The following is a 22,562-nucleotide window of genomic DNA, read 5'->3' as shown; positions in this document are numbered from 1 at the left end:
AGTTCAGGGCTGCCCAGCCCTTTGGGTTTGACAAGCCCATGGACTGGCCTGAATGAAAGGAGTTTCACCAAATCCCGAGCCGCGATGAAGCTAAACGCAGAGCGCGGTGAAGTACAGGTCAGCTCGGTGTGATCAGCACTGGTGAGTAAAGCTGGAAATATTTCTACATCCTTTATCTTCGCTGAGGAAAGAGATAAGCATCACTCCTAAAAACTGAAGTGAGCATTTAATTCCAAAAAGGATTTGGCTCCAGGGACACTTACAGTGTTGCCCACTCTCACAATTTTATCCTGACTCTCATGGTTGGGTTTTTTTGTTAAAGCCCCAGCTCCTAGATTCATGTGACTATTCATATTTTAAAAAGGGTAAGATCTGGGCTTCAAAAACATGACCCAAGTGTAGCTCAAAGGCTCAAAACACAGAAGTAAGATAACAAGTAATCAAACTTCATTATTTTTGGTTTCAGTCTCATGATTTTGAAGCCAATCTCAGAGTCTTTTTTTTGGGGGGGGGGGTGACTCATGATTTTGGAACACTTGGGGTTGGCTGTACTTAGACTGCTTTTCTCACAGAGTGCAGAAAACGTGGAGGCCTTTACAAGATTGTATGCAAATCTGTAAGACTCTGCTATGCTTAAAAACCAACACCCCTAGAACCAGTGCACACATCCCTGCAACGTCCTAGCTCCAAAATCTGTATTGCTGGCAATGTGTTAATCTGTCTCTCAGATCTCAGGCTGAGTTTGCAGTGCGGGCAGCTAGAAAAACCACCAGTTTTCCTGGAAAGCTTTAATCGCACACAACATGGTCTGGTGCTTAGGCCTTAGCTGCTCTGTGCCTCAGTCTCCCATCTGTAAAATGTGGATGATAGCGTTTCCCTATTGCACAGGGGTATTGTGAGGGTAAATATATTAAAGATTGTGAGGCCCAGCTCCCCAAAGGTACACCTCTACCCCGATATAACGCAAATTTGGATATAACGTGGTAAAGCAGTGGTCCGGGGGGCGGGGCTGCATGCTCCGGCAGATCAAAGCAAGTTTGCTATTACAGGGAGGAGGGATAGCACATTGGCCTGACAAATCCAGGATTGTGAGTTCAGCCCCTAAGGGGGCTATTTAGGGAACTGGGGCAAAAATCTGTCTGGGGATTGGTCCTGCTTTAAGCAGGGGGTTGGACTAGGTGACCTCCTGAGGTCCCTTATAACCCCAATATTCTATGATAACACAGTAAGATTTTTTGGCTCCCCAGGACAGCGTTATATGGGGGTAGAGGTGTATTTAGGCACCTACCTGATGTTGATTTCAGTGGGAATTACGTGTCTAAGGGTGTCTCTACACTGCCTGAAGCAGTGAACCTCTGAGCACGCGTTGACAGACTTGGGCTTGCGCTACCCGTGAAGTGGGTCTGTCGAGCCGGGCTCGGAGGCTTGCTGCTGTTAACTGCATCGATGTCCCCTTCCATGCCTTGGAGGATCAGGGCCGAAGATACTGTGGGAACGGGGGCCAGAGCGGATAGCTGTAGGCCTGTGCCCCTTGCTGGAGTAAAACGCTTGATGCACCAGGGCTCTGACCCCTTTGCTGCCTTGCACACTCGGCCGGGAGCGGCCGCCCGTAGCATTTCGCACCGGCGCATCCACCGCCTCTGGCGCTAGCCAGCGGGGCCTGGTTGTTCCCCGCAGGTCCCCCCATCCTCTCCTGCCAAGGATGGGAAGCTCTTTGGGGCAGCGCCTAGGGTGGCCAGACAGCAAGTGTGAAAAAGCGGGACGCGGGTGGGGGGGTAATAGGAACCTATATAAGAAAAAGCCCCAACCAGCGGGACTGTCCCCTGTAAAATCGGGACATCTGGTCACCCTAGCAGCGGCTGTCTCGGTACCGTGCCTCGCGCCGCGGGACCCAGGCCTGGGGGTCCCGAGTGCCACGGTCACAGCCCTAACCCCGCCGGGGGTGCGGGGAGGGTCGCAGGCGGGGGGGGCGGGGGGGAGTTGGAGAAAGGTGGGCCCCACCCCCTTCTGCCGCCCCGGCGCGGCCGCTTTAAGGCAGGAGGCCGAACGCGGCGGCGTTTCAATGTATCGAATCGGGGCGGTCACGTGGGCCGGCGGGGCGGGGCCCGGGCTAGAGGCTGCGGCGGCGGCTCGGCCCCGGCGTGAGACGACGGCGGCGCGGCCACGGGCGGGGGGAGGCAGCGGCGGTAGCGGCAGCGGCGGGCGAGGAGGAGGCGGCGGCCGCGGCACCCTCCGGACCGGCTCCCCCCGGGCTGTCACTCGCCGGCGGCGAACGGGGCGCCGCGGCCCCAGGGGAGCCCGCTCGGGGCGGGGGGATCGGGCCGCCCCCCTGCGCAGCCACAGCCCGAAGAGGACCCGGACCCCCCCCCTCCCTGCAGCCTCCATCGCCCCCCCCCCGGCTGAGCCCCGCCCCCCAGTCCCGAGGACTTTGGGGTCCGCGCCCCCCCCCCCTTGGGGATTTATCGTGCGCGGTGGGGGTCGCGTCTCCTGCTCTGGGCTCCCCCCCCCCCCGACACGCACCCCCCCCGCACCTGGGATGTGACCGCCTGTGTCTGGAGCTGCCCGGTGACTATGGCTCCGTAGCTGTCAGGAGACCTGATTCCTGCTGTATGGCCCAGCCTGGAGGAGCCGCTGCCCCGGTCGCCTGGCCCCGGGCCTGCGTGTGACCGCGGGGCCGAGCCCGCTTGGCCTGTGGCTCTTTGGGGGTTTGGGTTTTGTTTGTTTTTTTTTCCTTTTTCTTTTAATGTTGTAGGGAGTCGGTTTATTCCCCCCCCCCCCTGCGTGTGGCAAAGAATCCGGGGGCAGAGAAGAGGGAGCCTTGAAACCACGGTGCTGCCAGAGTCTCTGCCGTGATTCTGGGGGCGTAGGGAGGGAAAGAAGAAACGTCTATTTTTATTAAAGAGATTATTTAAAAAAAAAAACAACAAAAAAACCAAGATGGCTGGAGGTGGCCGTGATGAGCGTGTTGGCTTTTTTTTTTTGATCTGATGATAAAGCCAAAAGACAACAGCAGCTGCTGCTGCACAGACTCAATTTGGAGTTTCCCCTCCTTAAACTGACACATCAGGCGCATACTTTACAGGGGGGGGGTGCCGTCTACCAGATCGATTTGTTTTTTTATTGTTTTTATTACTTTTTTTTTTTAAATCTACCCTTCTTTCTCTTGTCGCTTTATTTTTAAAATCCAAACTGAGAGAGGCAACTCAAAATGGCTGAGAATTGACTAGATCCTGCTGGAATTGTACATTTCTGCCGTCTTCTTTCAGCTTCTCCCTCTCACCCCCTTTTTGCAGGCTGGATCTGAAAGGAGCAATAGCTTTCATGTCAGAGAGAAAACAGAGAAGAGAAGGAAAAGGAGGGGGAAGGGCTCTTCATTAGCAGTTGAGAAATTCCTTTTCAGTTTGATCAAGGCATGCTTGTTTTCCTACCAGCGACCCAGCTCTCTCCCAAATATTGAGCTTCTGTTTTGTTTTATTATTTCTACTTTTGGATGTTTTTACCTTGAATCAGAATCTCTCCAGATCCTGAAACAAGATTTTCATTTTCTAAACCTGTTCCCTAGTGAGCATTTAGAGCACAGGTTGATTTTTGTTTCATGAGCCTTCCCCCCCCCTCCCAAACCTTTTTTTCTTCTTCTTTCGTTCTCATTCCTGTTTGTGAAAGGAGGAAGGGATAGGGAGGGTTCCTTTGGCTCTGGGCTGGAATTTCATCTGAATGATTGACCCGTCTTCCCACTGTGTTCTTCCGTCCAAGATCTCACTATTCCAAAGCAACCGAAAGAATTTTTTTTGCTGCTCATCTGGGTTAGAAGAAATCTCTGGGGCACTTGAAAGAATCCAGTTCGTTGTTTCATTGTTTTTTAATCTTCCATTTGGATCTTAACTCAGATTTTTTTTTTAAAAGACTAATTCCTAGCTCCCCTCAGGGAGAAAAGGAAGGGGGAAAAAAAAATCGGAGGCGGTCTATTCTCTTGGGCTTCTGACCAGGTTGGTGGACAAAAGTCCCTTTAAAATATTGAATGTCAGTTGCAAACCGAAGACAAGAAAAATCAAATCCGGAGTTCTAAATTTAGGAGGTTTTTATAGAACTTGGACTCTGCTATTGGATTTTGTATGGATTTTTTTTTTCCAACCTTCAGTAAGTTTTGATTCACCTTCCGGAATCAAAAGAAACAAAACTGCTCCTAAGAGTTGTTAAAATTGTGGGCTTTAAACCCTGAAATCTTCTGTGGTTTTTTTTCCAGCTGACAGTGGCCCTTAATCAAATCATATATATACATTTTTGTTAGTGTTTGAGTTTCGTAGAACTCTGCTCTGTGGGTTATTTTACTTTGAATTTTAGGGTATATTGTAGTTTTGATTATTATTTTTTTTTTCAAGAGCAGTTTACCGGCAGACTTCCCACTGCAGGGGGAAAAGCCCACTCTCCAGCTGCATCTGTAGATCAAACTGAAATAGGAAGAGAGAGATTATACATATATCTGTAGAAATGGCTGAAAATTGGAAGAACTGTTTCGAAGAGGAACTTATATGTCCCATTTGCCTGCATGTCTTTGTGGAACCCGTTCAACTTCCTTGTAAGCACAATTTCTGCAGGGGCTGCATAGGGGAGGCCTGGGCCAAGGAGACTGGGTTAGTGCGCTGTCCGGAATGCAATCAGGCCTACAACCAGAAACCCAACCTGGAGAAGAACTTGAAACTGACCAACATTGTGGAGAAGTTCAACTCCCTCAACCTGGAGAAGACCCCCTCGGTCTTGCACTGCGTCTTCTGCCGCAGGGGTCCCCCGCTGCCCGCCCAAAAGATCTGCCTGAGGTGCGAGGCCCCCTGCTGTCAATCTCACGTGCAGACGCACCTGCAGCAGCCCTCCACGGCCCGGGGGCACCTCCTGGTGGAGGCGGACGACGTCCGGGCCTGGAGCTGCCCCCAACACAACGCCTACCGATTGTACCACTGTGAAGCGGAGCAGGTCGCCGTGTGCCAATTCTGCTGCTACTACAGCGGGGCCCACCAGGGCCATTCGGTGTGTGACGTGGAAATCCGGCGCAACGAGATCAGGGTAAGTGGACCTTGCAGTTGTTCCTTTTTGTCTCTTTCTCTGAGACGGTTGTGCTGGTTGCAGCGCGCCCGTGGCGTGCATGGTGCTGTCCAAGAGATGAGCAAAGGCAAGTAAGTCCCTGCCCCGAGGAGATTCCAGTCGAAAAGAGATGGTCAAAGTCCTTAAAAATAATGTGTCATTGGAACCGACCTGGGACTGGCCAGTGGGGCAAGGCGAAGGGACCTCCTAGATCTCTTCCAATTCGAGTGTGGGATGGAAGCGAATCACTTCCCCGCATTTTCCACGCTGCATATTTGCCTATCTGAACCTTTACCTAGCCCCACATGGTGATTCTTTTTGATCAAGGGCTTTTACTCAGTTGTGAAGATTCCAGACTCAAGTGGGCACAGTCAAATCTGACACCCCCTCCCCTCCCCAAATTCCATCTGCTTTAAAATCATTAGGGGAGCAATTTGCCACCTATTCCCCGATCTTCCTCTGCTGTGCCGTTGAGAATCTTTTTATTTGTTTATTGAAAAAGCCAGTGTTTATGTAGGACCTACACAAAACAACTCCTTGCACTCCTCCCCCCTGATGGTTCTGCAGCTGCCATTTGATGCAATGTCCTGTTCCCAGCTCCTCCCTGTTGCTGGGGTAGAAATGAGGAAGTAAACAAAAGCAGACGTGAGAGAGACAAAGTAGGTGAGGTAATATCTTTGCCTGGACCAACCTACCTACTGTGTCTCATATCCTGTGGACTAGCGTGGCTACTAAAGCAGACGTTAATTTCAAGCTCAGCTGGAAAGGCATGGTGGGGGTGGGGGGAAGTGCGTGCCAAACAGGGGTGGGTGATAAAATCACTGGGATGGGGTATGTGTTTTCCGCTTTCAGGGGGTTATTCAGACAATGGAGTGGAGGCGGAGGAGAGGAAGCAGCGAGGCATTTGATGGGGATCTTTTGAAGTCATTTGTCACCCACTGGTGACAATAGGACTTGAAACCTTCAAACTGCTTTGCAAACTAATTAACAAAGAGGATATGGGTAACTTGCCGATGCAGCTAGTGAGCCCCTCCATGGGCCATTTGTTGCAGCGAATGAACGCTGAACGTAATCATCCTGGCTTAGAACAAAACATCAGCAAAGAGAGACCCTTGCCCGAGGCCCTGCCCCCAGAACCTTTTCTGAAGGCCCTGTCCTCGTCTGCTTTCCAAATAAGCGAGGGTGGAAGGGAAATCAGACAGGTTCGTAGGTTGAATTGCACTGAAATCTGGTTTCAGGCAGCTTGCTCCCAGGGGTGGCAAGCAATGCCTTGATTACAATGCATCCCTCCCTTGGCATGGCTTGTCAGTGTCAAATCAGCCTCTCCTCTCTCTTCCCACCGCCCCGGGCTCCACCAGAGTCTCCCTCCTCTGGTGATGTTTGAAACCCCTTGGAGGTGGGTGTTGTGGAGGAGGGGTGAGGCAGGGGTAGGAACTTGAGCAGCTGGGGGTGGTGTCACCAGTGCTTGGCCTTCTCCAGAAGCCCTGGGGAGAAGGCAGCATGGGGGTGCAGTGGGCTAGTGCTCCAGCTTTTCTGCCTGTGGGCACTTAGGCTGACATTTGGCTGAACAATGAGGAGTTTGTGGTGGGGACGGGTGGGACCCGTGCCCATCCTGGGAGGAGCACAGACCACTGGGGTTTTGTGAGCTCATGCCCAGAACTGGAATAATAGGGGGTTTTGTCCGTTGAGGCTTGTTTGGCAGCGTGGCCTGGTGGAGCCCTTCCTGCCCTAATCCTGGGGTCTAGTCCCTGCCTTTAGCTGCAGAGACTGGGGACAGCTAACAAGCGCAGAGGCCATCAGCCCATCCCAGCGTTGCTGGCTCCCTAGGCCTCTCTTCTGTCCTGCTGTCTCCCCTACAACTGCTTCAGGGCAGTGGGGCCCTCGGCTTCCTCCCAGCGCCATAGTGCGCGGAATAAATATTTAACAGTGAATCGAATGGTGATTGCTGTGAAATGGGGACCATTTCCTGTGTATTTTAACGCTGCCAAGATGAGTCACCGTTTAGCAATTAAAAAACAACACGGTAATAAATAAGAAGCGCAACATAATTACTTTCCAGTTGGATGGCCAGGCCGGGGGGGGGAGATCCTCTGCAGAGAGGAGCCAGTGTGAGCTCACACAAAAGTGGTTTTTCCCCCTCTGGGTTTTTTGGGGAAAGCCAAGGCTGGCATGGAGCTGCTAGTGGTTCCCCCCGCACACCCACCCTGAGGAAGGGCAAAGACTCAGCCAGGCTTATGAGAAGCGTTTGTTTGCTTCTGTTAATTCATCCTCTCTGGGAAAAGTCGAAAAGATACCTTCACCCCAGAGCCGGGAGTGGCTGGCCGGGCTGGGAAACCCACGCAATGGGGCGGTCCGCTGCGCAGCGCCAAGGAATTTTCCGGGTGCGTTCCCAGCAGACTTGGATCTCATCCACGCCCACTTTTAAAATGTGTTGCTGCTCGAAGGATACTTTCTGCTGGCTCTGCATCAGCCCCTTCAGGGGGTTTCCTGGCTAAACTGCAGGGTGCAACGCTCCAGCCAGTCAAGGAATACACTTCAGCCTCACTGCAAACCTTTAGTATTCAGGAAAGATGGTCCAGTGGTTAGGGAACTAGCTTGAGACTCGAGACCTGGGTTTGATTCCCTGTTCTGCCACAGACTTCTTGTGTGACCTTAGGGGAGTCACTTAGCCCCTGTGTGCCTCAGTTTCTCCTCTGTGCCATGGGGATGATGGCACTGGTCCCTCCTACAGGGCCATGCACTGAAGATTGTGAAGTGCTCTGATGTTGTAATGGGGACCCGATAAATTCCTTACATAGATTAGGCCAAATATTGAGGTTCTTAATCAATAGTTCTCCAAGTCATCAGCCTGAGTTTGTCTGAATAAGCGAGGCACCATGATCCAGTGGCTAAAGCACAGAGCTGGGAGTCAGGAGATCTGGCTTCTATTCCCAGTTCTCCCATTAGCTCACTATGTGACCTAGGTCTTGTGCCTCGGTTTCCCCCTTCAATAAAATAGCAGTAAACCCACCCCTTGTCAGTAGGTCTTGGGATCTGCCCATGTATATGTTTAGTGTGCATGGTGCTTTGCAGACAAATAAGAAATGGCAACTTCCTGCCCTCAGGATCTTGGACTCTAAGGGCTGGAGCTGGTGATTCTTTCTCAGGCGAATGTTCCCTTTGGTTAGCCACAACACAACAAGAGATGGCAAAAACCCCCAAAGAGCTGGGCTATATAATGACATTGATGAATGGCTAATAGTGCGTAGCTAGTGAGATCTGGGGCTGGGGGGAAGGTGTCTGAAAGTCACCGGTCATGCGATATTCCTCATGGATCTTTTTGTGGCTCCTTTTTTGATTATGTAACAAAGACGTTCGGAGACTCCGGGCCTGAGTCTCTGCTCTGTCACCTTCCTAATATCATTGTGCAGCGGGACTCTGGATCCAGCTCTGTGGCTGAGCAAGGGCCTGGGGCTGACGTTGGCGTGGGAGGCCTTTGAAGAGAACCTGATCACAGCTAGCCAGGTGGCAAGTTGTGATCATTGCCTCGACAGGCCCAAGGCATGTGCCCGTTGTATTATTTTTCTTACCCAGGTCCCCTGCCGCCCAACTCTGACCCTTTGTTTGTGTCCTCCACTTGTTAGGTCTAGTCTTGGAGACTGTAAGCTCCTTGGGTGCAGGGATGGTCATTTTCAGTGTGTTTGTACAACCCTAGCGCAACTGAGACCAATCTAGTTGAGACCTTCAGGTACCACCGCACTGTAAACGGTATGTTGAGCACGAGTCAGGCGAGATCTTTCCAGGTTGGCGGGGTGGGGGCGCAGCATCGGCGCTAAGACTGTGTGGGAGAAGGGGCAGGTGTGTCTCAAATAGACACATGCAGAATTGCAAAGGCAGATAGTCTTGTATGTAGATTTCAGCTCTTCAGGACGAAGGGTTGTCTTTTTGCTCTCTGTGTGTACAGCTCCTGGCACAGTGGAGTCCTGGTCCATGATTGTAGCTCACGGACACTGTTGCAATACAGATAGCACATATCATTTGTGGTTAATCTGTCGCGTGCAACTATCGCCTCCCCCCTTTGAGATTTTTTTCTCCTTTATTTCCTGTTTTTGTGGCGTGGAAATAAAAACCCTCTGTTTTGTTTCTTTTCATTTTGTTTGTATCAAGGAATCAAAACAATGAGGGGTTTCTCTTCAGGCCAGGGCCCTGCCTTCATTGTTGAAATCTTAAAGTTCCCAGGCTGCCCTTTATCCTCCATCATAATGGAATCTCCTTCCAACCCTGCAAAATAACCCATCTTGGGAACAGCTATTTGTTGTTCTTTTGTTTTTTGTCTATTAAAGAAAAGTTTGTATCCGATTCTGAAGTCACCTAATGGGGATTTGAAGGAAGACCAGGAAACAAAACCAGCAAAATATTTTTCCTCCCAAACATTCTCCAAATCTTGCCATGTTCATCCCGGCCTTTACACTGGATGCAATTGACTTAGACTAGCCTGAATCAAAGCTCACTTGAGAATCTCAAAGCAGACAGAGTTAAAATGCCATTTAGGCCAAAGCACAGGGTATTTCTTTTCTTTTTTAAAGGGATCCTGAGGGTTTTTAATCCTGCTATTTGACTTGCCTTAAAGGTAGAACAGCTTGGGTGTGTGTGTTTGGGGGGATTCTTCTATATTCTGTATAGCTTTAGTATTTTTTTTAAGAAGAATGGGAGAGCTATATATAAGGAGCGTTATTTTGGTGAGACCTTTTGAAAACAATGTTCAGTGCTCCCCCTTCAGGTAATGAAGCAGTACAGCACTGTTTCCAGAGCAGTGCTGATTGGGCTGTTGCACAGGGAAGGTGGTTTTGGCTTTATAAATGGACATGGTGGGATGGGGAGTTGTTTGTTTTTAATCACGCAAAGAGCTGAGTTGATTTCAGCTCTGTTTTAAAATTCAGGAGGGAGGAGACCTGTAATATTTGCCAAAGGTCTGAAATGGATTGGTGAGGGGAACAGTGATGAATTCTAAGCTCCTGCCGGGGGAGATTTTTTGGGAGCGAGATTTCTGTACAGAGGCAGGCCTTGTGCCAGTGCACTGCTGGGAGAATTGGCTGCAGAGCCTGACACAGATGTGACCTGTTAATCATGCCTGTCCAGGCAAAGCAGTGGCCGGCCATACCCTCCCTGCAGATGATCTGTGAAATTGTCCATTGTGGCTTTTTTCCACCCCCTTTCCTGGCTGGCCCTATCGATTTTTCCCTGACGCACTCCAGCAAGGACAAAAAATTGTCAGTTACACAATGAGTTTCAAAGCGGGAGCTTTGCAGGCCTCTCTTTGATAGACAGCTGTGGAGCTGCGGGAATTTTTTTTTCCCTTGAAAGGGTCCTTCTCTCCCAATGGTAAAAAATATTATTGGAACTGGAGTGCTTCTAAATACCGGGTGGCTGGCACCGGCTAGAACTGCGAACCTGTAGGGAGAGCTGAGGTGGGTTGCATTTTAAAAACAAACAAAACCAGGTTTCCTAGCTTATAGTGCGTAGGGTTTGATTTAATAGGCGTGTATATTTCCAGGTGATTTGTTAGCAGGTGTGTGTGTGGTACAGATCATCGGCTGGGTACTGTTCATACATATTTGCCTAGCGCTTGGTGTAATTGAGTACTTGTGACTGTGGTCAGTGGGGGCAGATGCTATGCAAGCATTTCCCATAGTGCTCTGCAAACGTGCCTCACTCGAGACTCGCGATTATTCCAGCATTAGGTCTCGCCCAGCTACGCCAGTGCACCTCCGCACTCACGGGAAGTCCCTGGCTATTCTGGTCCTAGACACCCGTTACACAGCTCTGCTGATGTCCTTCAGTTCCCTGCCCACAGCCCTTCCGATGTTCCTCAGCCCTGATCTGCAGTGCCCCTGGTTATTCCGGTGCTGGGCTGAGACGCTGATACTTCTAGTAGCTAAAATCATGGTCCTACGAGCCCGGTGCCGGGCTGCCAAATGGGAACCGTTTTTTGTGCCCTGGGATTCTGCCTTTATGTGCAGTGGCTTTTTAGGCCATCGTAGGTGATCTCATCAGACCTCCCTGGCCCCATCTCCATGGCTTTAACAGTCGTTGGTTTGTGTGGGCTTTGCTGCTGCCCTTGGTTTTCCTGACGATTTAGAAGACAGGAAATTAAATGCATAAGATAGCAGGAAAGGGTGTTTCAGAGGAATCTTGGGGGCGCGTAGCCATCCCTGGTGTAAAGCCTTTGAAGTCCGGGAAGTTACCCCAAGCATGAACTTGTCTTGATCCTAGGAGTCTCTCAAAGCAAGACGGTACCTTTAGGCCATCAGTTAACTAAAACTGTCTTGAATTTGCCTATTGAATTGCTTGGCTGTGGGTTGAAATAGTTCTTTCCTCTTCCTATACCCTCCCCCTCGTCTTCCTTGCTGCATTTATACGAAGGCCTCGGAATGCAATCAGACCTAGACAGCTTGGTTGCTTGTGCCTGCTTGGCTACAGATTCCCATCCCCAAGTGCTTTGTACAGAGCTAACTAAAAAAATAAGGGCAGAGACCGGAGGAATTAAGAGGCAGAGGTCGGGGATTGGTTTTTGGCCGAGCCTGGATGCAAGATGTGGAGCTGATGAAATGGGAAGGATGGAAGAAGGCTGCTTGGTGTGGTAGGAGCTGCAGAGGAGAAGGCCCTTGGGCCGCAATTTGGGACTGCATATAGGCATGTGCAGTGGAGGAGGGACAGCGTTAGAGTAGGTGTATGTAGATTACACACGCATATGAGACAGGGCCATGTGGTACTGTGCATAGCGTCTTTTATCATGGCGCTCAGAGTGCTTTAGAACCAGTAGCGAGTTGAGGTCCTCCCCTCCCCTATGGTTTAGGTATTATCCCGTTTTACAGATGGGGAAACCGAGGCACAGAAAGACCGGATGATTTGCTCACCCACTGAGGCCCACAGCTTGGGGATAGACCGACTCTCTTCCAACTGCTCTCCCTGTGTCACAAATTCTGGCCCAAGGACCTGCTCCTCTGCAGTTCTTACCATGCCACGCAGCCTGTTTTGGAGAGCTTCAAAAGCAAAGGAGTGGCAACCGTGAAATAGACAGGAAGTCAGTGCAGCGTTGGCCAGGTCTGTTCCAGTATAAACCTGCGGCTATAAACAGAGCTTTTGATGGCTGCAGAAATACCCTTGTTGTAATAAACTTGGTCCAGCATCTTGTTCAGTCTGAGGCTAACCCGTGGTGTTCATAGAGTGCCCTTCGCCGGAGAAGCTAGGCAGTGGAGAACCATTCTCTGCTACATGTGCTCTGGCTGGGGGAGGAAAGGGCCGGGTGGTTGAAAAAGAGAGGAGAGAAAAGAGGCCTTAATTTGAAAGTATAATTTCTTCCCCTTCACCCCTTTCTCCTCCTGTTGGGAACAGAGGCGTGATGGGGAGGGGAGGGGAAGTTTGACACCCTCCCTGACCAGCTGTAATCAAAGGAGCGGAGGAGTTTGGGTGAACATTAGAGAGGTTTTGAAGACGCCTCCCCTCCTCCTATCTCCGCAAATGGATGGTTCCCAAACTTCCCAATTGCAAGGGCTGGTTTGGGCCAAAGGCAGAAAGCTGCAGATCTCCCCTCCCCTTTCTCCCCCTGCTGCTAGGAGCCCGCGGACCTGATTCGGCTCAAAACCCACTGAGCTCAGCAGGTGCGCCAGGGTGAGCTCCTGGCTCAGACCAGCATCAGCAAGAGCAGAATGAAGCTGCCTGTCTGGCCGCACGAGGAGCAGGTTGTTGGATTAGTAGCAATAGGTTAGAGCAAAGAGCTCTGTGACCGCCTTGCCGTGCGTTGGCCTATTCCGTTGGGGGGGTTATTTTTCCTTAGCACACCTCAGTGATCCTACCAGTTTTTGCCCTTGTAATCAGAGCTGAACTGGGCAGATCCTTCCCTAGAGTGGGGGAGGAGATGGGGAAGGAGAGGAGGGACTAACATTGAAACAATGAAATAGCCGAGAGCCGTGAGGGAGCTTTGCAGAAATGCTAGCCGGTGCAGTGTTTTATAATCCGCTTCTGTGTTGCACTGGCCTGCAGCGATCAATGTGATCAGTGCGGAATGCTGTGAATTCAGCGGCTGCCGGCCGTCATTCTGTCAGAATTCAAATGGACGCGTACATACGGGTTTATAAATCAACACTCGGGGCCGGATCCTGCTCTGGGTCACGCAGGTCGCTCCCGTGGGCTCCAGGGCAGAATCCAGTCTGTGCTTTTTATTTATCTCCAGACTGGTGACTGTCACCTTTCTGTCTTAGCTGCAGCAGTAGGCTAAGGGGGGGTGGGGGTTCTCAATCCCTTGTTAAGAGAGATGGTGTTTAGTGGACTTGTAGCCAGGGACTCCTGAGTTAATCTTGGGCTCCTTTATTCACTTGTGTGAATGTAGATGGGCCACTTCGCTTCTCTGTTCCTCGGTTTGCCTACCTATAAAATGGGGCTAACATTCATTCTACCGTGGGGCGGAGGGGGGTTGTGTGTGTTTGCACAGTGCTGTGGACAGAAGCGTTGCGGTAAACTGGCTAGTGCGGTGTGGGTGTGTACACCACTTCCCTTTATTGCATGGAATCAGAACTGTTCAGCTGTGTGTCATAAACCCTGTACTGATAAAGAAGACTCTCCTTTAGCTCACAGGGTAGGGGCCTGTGCTTTTGGAGGAAGAGAGAACTGGTCCTGAGCAGCTGTTGGAGGGCAGCATAGTTTCAGCCACGAAATCCTGGGGTTGTTATAAGTATTTTATGTCTCTCCTGCAGATCAAACCCGTGAAAATAGTCCTTGTCCAAACCCAGTTGTTTTCAGCAAAGGAGAATCTGCAGCCCCAGGTTCAGCATTCAGTCACAACCTCGACCTCAACCTCTTCCTCTTTCTTATTGGTTGTATTGCGGCAGCACCGAGAGACCCCAGCCAAAACTGGGGATTGCTTCTGCAGGGTGCTATATAGCAAGACGTCGCAATCTAAATTCTTCCTGTCTCCTGGTGGTGATGTACCTGAAAAAATGGAGATTTATTTTTCAGCCTGAGGTTCTTCTCTTCCCCTGTCTTCCCTCCTCCCCACCCCCACTGATGCTTTTTATTCTTTGATTTTTGCCTTTTATTTTTGGACACATCCACAAGCGGATTTGGAAACTTCTCAGCCGCAGATGGATCCAGATGAAGCGCTTGGCAGACACGGAAGTTCTGGCTGGGGAACGAGCGCTCGCACGCTCTCTAAAATATGAGTGAATGTTGGCAGGCCGACAGATAGTATAGTCTAGTGGATTCGTGGTGAGCTGGGCTCTCCTCCCCCTCAGCATGTTCTCCGAGGAAGGATCCTCTTGTCTCCTTGGCGCTCCTGCTTTCAAAAACCTCAGGGTGACCTGGCTTCTGAAGCTTTGCTTCAGTGCTGGACCTTTTCAATAATAATAAAAAAAGGTTATTAAATTGAACTGGCAATTTCCCTAGAAATACATTGGGGGGGTGATATAAACCCTGCTTTGAGCCAGCGATTGTGTGGGTTTCATATCCTGTTCCCTGGAACCTCCCTCCCGTCGGTTCTGATGTTTTGCTGGGGTGCTGCAGGTAAGTGGGAAGATTGATGCTCCACCAGACAGACGAGCATTGATTGGGATTAGGGGGGTGGGGGGGTTATTTTGGGCTCTGCAAGGTTGTGCAGCAGGCATGAGATGCAGGTGTAACCCCCCCCTCCTCCCCTCCCCCCTGCATCAGCACAAACGGCAGGTCGCTCGGTGGAAACTGAGGTGGCTGGGCGAGGATCCCTGCTCGCAGACAAAGGGATTCTCTCTCTGTGTGTGCGCGCGCCTGTCTCTTTGTTCTCTTGGCCGGGCACGCCGGGCTCCGACGGCGAAAGCTCATTTGAGCTCGGCTTTCCAACAGGCTCAAAGGGGAGAAATAAATAATCAAGCCACGAGGCCTCCGTCACCGCCAGCAGCGCTGGGGGAGGGACGAACGATGGGAGATTCGGCCCCTGGTTGGTTTAATGTCATTTGGACTTCCCCGGGCAAATGATGCCTTTTGCTCCAGGGTTGTTAGGGCCAGTGGGAAAAGGGGGTGGGGAGCAGGGCTGGGCTGGGAAGGCCAACAGACCATTCTAACTCCGATAGGGCCTTTTCCAGCCTCGGCTTGACTTCAGTAGAGCTGTTCTGCAGCTCACGCCTTGCTCCGCTGGGAAGACCCTTGTGGATGGGGTCATAAGATTACATCCCTGCACCAGGCAGGGTCCCCAGTTTTTGCTCTTCGCCCCTTCTGTGCTGTTCCCACAGCTAGGAGGTGTGGGTAAGCTTCCTCCCCGTGTTAGCCAGCAGGAGGTGACGACCCTGCCCCAGGCCAATGTTCCAAGCCAGCAGTTGTAACAATGTGCCCCCCTCCGTCCAGGGATTTCAAGGCACTCGCCCTGTGTTGGGGAAGTGAGCTTAATCGTACCGCTGTGATGTAGGCTGGCGTTAGCTCGTTTTACAGCTGGGGAAACTGAGGCACGGAAAGGGGACGTGTCTTGCCCACGGTCACATGGCAAGTCATGGGCAGAGCCAGGAGTCCTGTTTTTCTAACCGCGTGTCCATGTGCAGACGCCATCACCCTTCACGCTGCAGTGCTGAGAAGGTGGCCAAGACTGGAGCGTGCGGCGTCTGGCCCCGATTCAGCAAGCTACTTAGGCACGTGCCAAACCTGTGAGAAGTCTCCATTGAAGTCAGCATGGCTACTCAGGTGCTTAAGTACCTTGCTGAATTGGGTCCCAGTGGCCCAGTTTTCCTTCCTGACCTTGATTCACTTCAAGGTTGGCTTGTGATTCTTGTTGCCTGTTAATTTAAACGGCACTAATCGCCACGCACCAGCGTGCACCACGGCCGGCTAATAACAAACACAAACACGACAAACCAAAGCTCAGCCTCCAGCTAGGTGGTAAAGCTCCCCCCAGAACAGAGTGATGTTCTGCGTGAGAGGCGAGGCGTGCAAAGGGGCGAGCTGGATGCTGGAGGGGCTGGAGAGGAGGGTCGAAGGGGGCATCGACGCTGTGATAAAAGACCCGCTGCACAGCCGCAGCTGGTCTGCATCAGCTGCCATAGGCGCCTGAGACTTGGGTTGCCAGGTTCTAAAATTGCAATGTAGATGTTCGGGCTCCCCCGTGAAGGGGGAGGGTCTCAGAACCCAGGCTCTGATTGGTGGAATCTCCTTCCTTGGAGGTTTTTAAGGTCAGGATTGACAAAGCCCTGGCTGGGATGATTTAGTTGGGGATTGGTCCTGCTTTGAGCAGGGGGTTGGACTAGATACCTCCTGAGGTCCCTTCCAACCCTGAGATTCTATGATTCCAGCCCACCGCAGTTTTTAGCCCCATAGCCTGCGAGCCTGAATCAGCTGATCTGGGATCTAAGGCAGGGTGCTGTGGGTATTTTTAATCCCAGTGTAGCCATATCCTAAGGGAGACTGAAGAGACCCCTCGAATAACATGTAACCTGAATGTAGCACTTCTCCGCAAAAGATCTCAAAGCACCTGAAAAAAGGGAAAATAAGAGTCAGTTTTCCCACTTTTCTGGGACTGTGGGGAAATGAAGGAACAGAAATTGATTTGCCCCAGGCCACGGCAGTGAGTTAGTGGCTGAGTGAGGAAGAGAACCCAGGAGTCCTGGCTCCCAGTCCCCGGGCACGCCATTAGCCCACAGCTGCCTGAGCCGGATCCTGCCAGTTGAAGGGAGCAAATGTTGACCTGTTGAAGGTCAAACCAGATTTCAGACTGGATTCTGAGGTGTTGCTGTGCAAATATCCAGGTAACTTGGAAACAGCCAAGAAAGACCTCTGCAAGCAGTCAGGCTCTGATTGTTAGAAATGCAGGAAGACTAAGTCGCTAGGTCAGAATAAACACTGTCGTGAGTGAAGCCAGGAGCTTCTGGTAAGGATCTGGGAGCACAAAAGGTCAAAAGAGATTTTGGAGAGAATGAGACCTCCAGAATTTCCCAGAAGAACAGGGGGCATGATGAGCAAACTCTAAATCCGGGAAAACCAAGTCTCCGAGAGCCATTGCTGCAGCCCCAGTGGAAGGGCATGCTGGAAGAGGACAGTTTCAGTGAAGACACTTGGACACAAGAAAATTGGCCTCCTCTTTGATCCCTGCTTCAGAAAATGTCAATACGCCCAAATCCAGAAATTAGGCCTGAATTTGAATCAGTGCTCTGACACATACTTCCCTCTGTGGCCACGGGCAAGTCACTTAACCTCACTGCCTCCGTTTTCCTATCTTTAAAATGGAGATAATGTTAAGATGTGGGGAGGGAGAATGAAAAAGTGTCATAGACCTTGTATTGCTGAACGTTACAGAGTCCTAACGGAGAGTCTTCTGGAGCCGAAGGGGCTGTACTTTTGAGTCAGGAGACCCGATTTCTATTTCTGCTGACAGCCAACTTCCTTGGGGCTGCTCTGGTTTACATGTACCCCATGGCTGTGGGAAGCAGGAGCAGTGCACTCTGGCCACTCTTTATGCCAGAATTGAACTAGCGCAGGGTTCTTATGCTAGTTATGTGCCAGCCGGGAAGGTCCCCTGTGCAGGGGGTATTTCCCGGGCTTGTCGCCACCAGCTTTATACGCCTCTGAAGTGGAGTGGATTGTGATGGAGAATCTTTAGATATATTAATATCATCTGCAGAGAGAGGATACTGAAATCCACTGTAGCTTTATCAACCTCAGGGTAGATTTGCAGATCCCAAGATAAACAATCAAAGTCCAAGGATGGTTCCCTCAAATACCTCAGCTTAACTCTCCAAAACTAGAAAGAAATTGTTGCCACACATCACTTGAGGTAACTGACTAGGCTAGATTCAAACCCCTGAGCACCAGTCCCTGGAAATCAAAACAAGAAGATAAATGAGGCCTCAGGATCTTAAGATCAATAGCGTCAAAGGCTGCTAACAAATCAGGGAAGATTAAAAACCAATGACAGGCATCCGGATGCTAGCAGAAAAAATAAAATGTAATTTTAAAACATAACATAAGAATGGCCGTACCGGGTCAGACCAAAGGTCCATCTAGCCCAGTATCTGTCTACCGACAGTGGCCAATGCCACGTGCCCCAGAGGGAGTGAACCTAACAGGCAATGATCAAGTGATCTCTCTCCTGCCATCCATCTCCATCCTCTGACGAACAGAGGCTAGGGACACCAATTCTTACCCTTCCTAGCTAATAGCCATTTATGGACTTAGCCACCATGAATTTATCCAGTCCCCTTTTAAACATTGTTATAGTCCTAGCCTTCACAACCTCCTCAGGTAAGGAGTTCCACAAGTTGACTGTGTGCTGCGTGAAGAAGAACTTCCTTTTATTTGTTTTAAACCTGCTGCCTATTAATTTCATTTGGTGACCCCTAGTTCTTGTATTATGGGAATAAGTAAATAACTTTTCCTTATCCACTTTCTCAACATCACTCATGATTTTATATACCTCTATCATATCCCCCCTTAGTCTTCTCTTTTCCAAGCTGAAGAGTCCTAGCCTCTTTAATCTTTCCTCGTATGGGACCCTCTCCAAACCCTTAATCATTTTAGTTGCCCTTTTCTGACCCTTTTCTAGTGCTAGAATATCTTTTTTGAGGTGAGGAGACCACATCTGTACACAATATTTGAGATGTGGGCGTACCATGGATTTATATAAGGGCAATAATATATTCTCAGTCTTATTTTCTATCCCCTTTTTAATGATTCCTAATTTTCTGTCCCCTTTATTGTAACAAAACAGTTACAATAATTGATTCTCATGGCAAGTACCCCAAATGTGCTTCCCAAACACAGAGGGAGACGCTGTCCCTTCCCCCAGGAGCATACGATGCAAGAAGATTCCCAGATCAATATTTACTAATCGTACCTATTGAAAAGGAATGTCGGAAACACCTGCCACTACTTCATGGTCTCCATCAAACGGCCAGGACATCTCAGTCCCTGAGAACGGCCATGGGTCTGACGCTCCCTGGGAAGAGGTGCGGTCTGATGATAGTTTGAGACAAAGGAAATTGTGCTCCGCATCTGAGCATGGGGGTCTCTCCGGGTGGCAAGGTAAATTGGGTTGTGTCAGTGAGGGAAAAAAAAATTCTTGGGTTAATTAACAACAGCTTAACCACTGTTCAACTTGGCATCACTGGTGCTAGTCAAGGGAAGCGTATGGTCATAAAGAAAGGTGGGTGCAAAACAGGGTGTGAAGCAGACCCTGGAAATCGATAGTAAGAAGCTGCAGGGATTTCCATGGAGTAGGAGCTGCTGCTGGTCATGTGTAGACCTGGTCTGAACTTGGGTTTTTAATGCCATTTGGCCCGGTTGGTATTTGAGCCAGTTAATGCGGGTTTAATGCAAGTATAGCCAGGGTTCAAAGAAGGTTCTCTGCTATTCCAGGGAGCGAGCAAAAAGAAAAGACAGGTGTGTTGATGAGCTGAGGGGCAGATTAGGATGGCCCGCAATCCTGACCCGTTGATCTTAAAGGTGATCTGCAAAAAGGAAGGAAAAAACAATTGTGCTCTTTATTCCTTCTTCATGATGCATAGAAAAAGCTGTAAGGTTGTTTTGGGTGTGTTTGGGGTTTTTTGTTTTTAACCTGATATATTAAGAATTAAACCCTTATCTCCCTTGCTTTTGCTGGCAATCTCCTTGGAGCACTTAAGGGGGGAGGGATAGCTCAGTGGTTTGAGCATTGGCCTGCTAAACCCAGGGTTGTGAGTTCAATTCTTGAGGGGGCCGCTTAGGGGGAATCTGGGGCAAAAATCTGTCTGGGGATTGGTCCTGCTTTGAGCAGGGGGTTGGATTAGATACCTCCTGAGGTCCCTTCCATCCCTGATATTCTATGTCTATACTACCCACTGGATCAGCAGGCAGCAATCGATCCAGCGGGCTCAATTTATCGTGTCTAGTCTAGATGCAATGAATTGACCCCCAAGCGCTCTCCTATCAACTCCTGTACTGCACCGCGGTGAGAGGCGCAGGCAGAGTTGACTGGGGAGCGGCAGCAGTTGACTCACCGCAGTGAAGACACGGGGATGAGTAGATCTAAGTACGTCAACTTCAGCTACGTTATTCACGTAGCTGAAGTTGCGTAACTTAGATCAACCCCCCCGCCCCCAGTGTAGACCAGGGCTTAGAGAACTGTGGATGAGTGTTTACACAGTCTTTGCCTGAAGGAGCAGGAGTGGTGGATGCCTTTACAAAGAGAACTTTTCTCCCAAGCATGTGTTAGGTGTTTGAATTCAAACACCAAGTGTAGAGCAAAGCCGAGGGTTTAAGCCAGGGATAGTCAATTACTTTTTGTCAAGGTCCAAATTTCTTGGTCAAGGTATAGTCAAGGTCCAGACTCCAGAGAAAATGATTTTAAAAAATGATAAAAAGATTTCAGGGTCCATTCAGAAGCGTCTGGAGGTCCAGATTTGGCCCATGTCTACCTATTGACTACCCCTGATTAAAACAGGGCAGTCGGAAAACCCCACCCCAGCTCTCCCGTGCTCAACTTTTATCTCTTGAAATGTCACAATTCTACTAAATTTTCCAACAAAAATGAAGTCGAGACTACATAGATTTCACAGGCCAGAAGGGATCATTATGATCATCTACTCTGACCTCCTTTATAACATAGGCCAGAGAACTTTCCCCAGCTAATACCTAGAGTATAAATAATTCCTAGGCTTGGTATTTTGGGTGTTTTAAAAAAAACACTGAACAGATTTTTTTTTTATTTCAATTTTTCCTTTGAACCTCATAAAGGGTCACAAACTGATGTGGCTGTGATAAGGCCGAGCAACTGATGGTCTCCTAGACACATTGGCATGATAGTAAAGACACTGGGAATTTAACTGTATGGACTGGGAAATACAACATTTCCTTTATTTCTCAGCTGTGAGCCCATACTGTTCTTCCATACTGGTGGTATAGGCACAGTGAGTTTCCATCCTGTGTCTTCTCAGGAGGCGTGACCTTCGTGTGAAATAATCCCTCATGACATCAGATGGGATCAGTGGCTTCCTGAATGGCCTGTCCACTGGCCCAGCGAGGGGAGGGAGGTGCTGCTCTCAGTAAGGGGCAAAGAAAGCCAGAGGCTCGCCGGCAGATGCCGGGCTTGGGAGGAAACACTCAACACCATGGTGGTGGCCTGGGCTTGTTCGCATCAAGTGCCCCTAGTAAGCAGCAAAATACCCATCGCTGTCCCATGGGCATGACCCCCTTTGGTGCTTTCAGCGACCTCTTTATGAGCAGTAAAGTGCATGGGCAGAGCACCCAGGAAACAATTCCCTTGTATCCCCTGCAATCTGGGGTGTGCACAAAATTTATCTATGGCGGGCGCCACTGGAATTAAGAACCGAGAAGCCTGTACAAGAGTTTTCTCTCCTTTATTAGGCAAGCTCTTGTCTTAAAGCACCACCCCAAGCTGTTGGGTCTGATTTCCCTCCTGCTTGCAGCTGTAAGTCCATTTGCTTAAATGGAATGGGTCTGAAATCACACAGCTGAGTGGGAAGGATTGGGCTCTAGCATTGGGGAAATTCCCATGATCCTGTCTACAGGAGGTCAGATGAGATACCCGTACCGTCCCTTCGAGCAGTTCAGTGGAAATTAGGAGCCTCAGTACCAGTGTGGAGCTGCCCTTGCACTAGTGTACTAGGCTTAGCATAGGCCACCTGCTCTCAGCAACAGTGGCCAAATCCCAGAAAACCAGGGAAGCCAGCGGTAGGAGAGGGATTAGAACCCAGATTTGCTGGCTCCCAGTCCTGGGCCTTGTTCATTAGAGAAGGATTCCTGCCTGGGTGTTGCATCTCTTTGGTGAGGATACTTTTACAGCTGTGCACAGGTAGGTTAATGGACTTCACTCAGGCCCCCTGGGGGAAGCTGGCAGCCCTGGCTTAAGGTGACCAGATGTCCTGATTTTATAGGGACAGTCCCGATATTTGGGGCTTTTTTAATATGGGTTCCTATTACCCCCCATCCCCGTCCCGATTTTTCACATTTGCTGTCTGGTCACCCTACCCTGGCTTAGCTTAAAAGGCAAGGAGATTAACATGGTGGTCAGAACCCAATTTTTTCCCAGACAGGAGGCTGCATTCACCGTACTGGATTCTTACCAAAATGATGTGGATTTGCAGCTGCCCCCAGCACGGCAGTGGGACTCCATCTCCCAGAATGCAATGTTCTATATAGTCTGGCTCCGGAGAGCAAGATGGAGCATTGCATGCTGGGACACAGTCATTGTTGCCACTTTGATTGATGCTCCTTTTGCAATCAATGGGAGTTTTGCCATTGACTTCAGCGGGAATGGGATCTGGCCCAGAACTTCCATGAGCAGCATTTGCTCTGTGGCTGGACTTTAATCACCCCTGTTCCCTGTTAGCCTCCACCCTCCCAGCATAGGCCTGGATTCAGCGTGGGAGGTTTGGCCTGTTTATGCCAACAGAGAATTTGGTCCCTTCGGTGTGAGTGCAAGATTTAAATAATCTGATATCAAAGAATTTGTTGAGGGCCTTAAGACTAAGGGCAAAGATTCATTAATGGCCGTGCAGTGC

General features: G+C 50.1%; 1 protein-coding gene across 1 annotated transcript in view; it reads left to right on the top strand.

The window, feature by feature from the left end:
- Positions 1 to 2,540: 2,540 nt before the first annotated feature.
- The window catches only part of TRIM8 (tripartite motif containing 8), a 54,889-nt gene continuing 34,867 nt past the window's right edge, over positions 2,541 to 22,562 (top strand). The window contains exon 1 of the mRNA XM_045025894.1: positions 2,541 to 5,058. Within this exon, the coding sequence (XP_044881829.1) occupies positions 4,489 to 5,058 (570 nt within the window). The 5' untranslated portion in view covers positions 2,541 to 4,488. The remainder of the gene's footprint in view (positions 5,059 to 22,562) is intronic.

This window comes from Mauremys mutica, chromosome 7, assembly GCF_020497125.1.
Source record: "Mauremys mutica isolate MM-2020 ecotype Southern chromosome 7, ASM2049712v1, whole genome shotgun sequence".
Taxonomy (NCBI): domain Eukaryota; kingdom Metazoa; phylum Chordata; order Testudines; family Geoemydidae; genus Mauremys; species Mauremys mutica.
The sequence above is the reverse complement of the archived record's forward strand: the minus strand, read 5'-3'. Positions and strand labels throughout refer to the sequence as shown.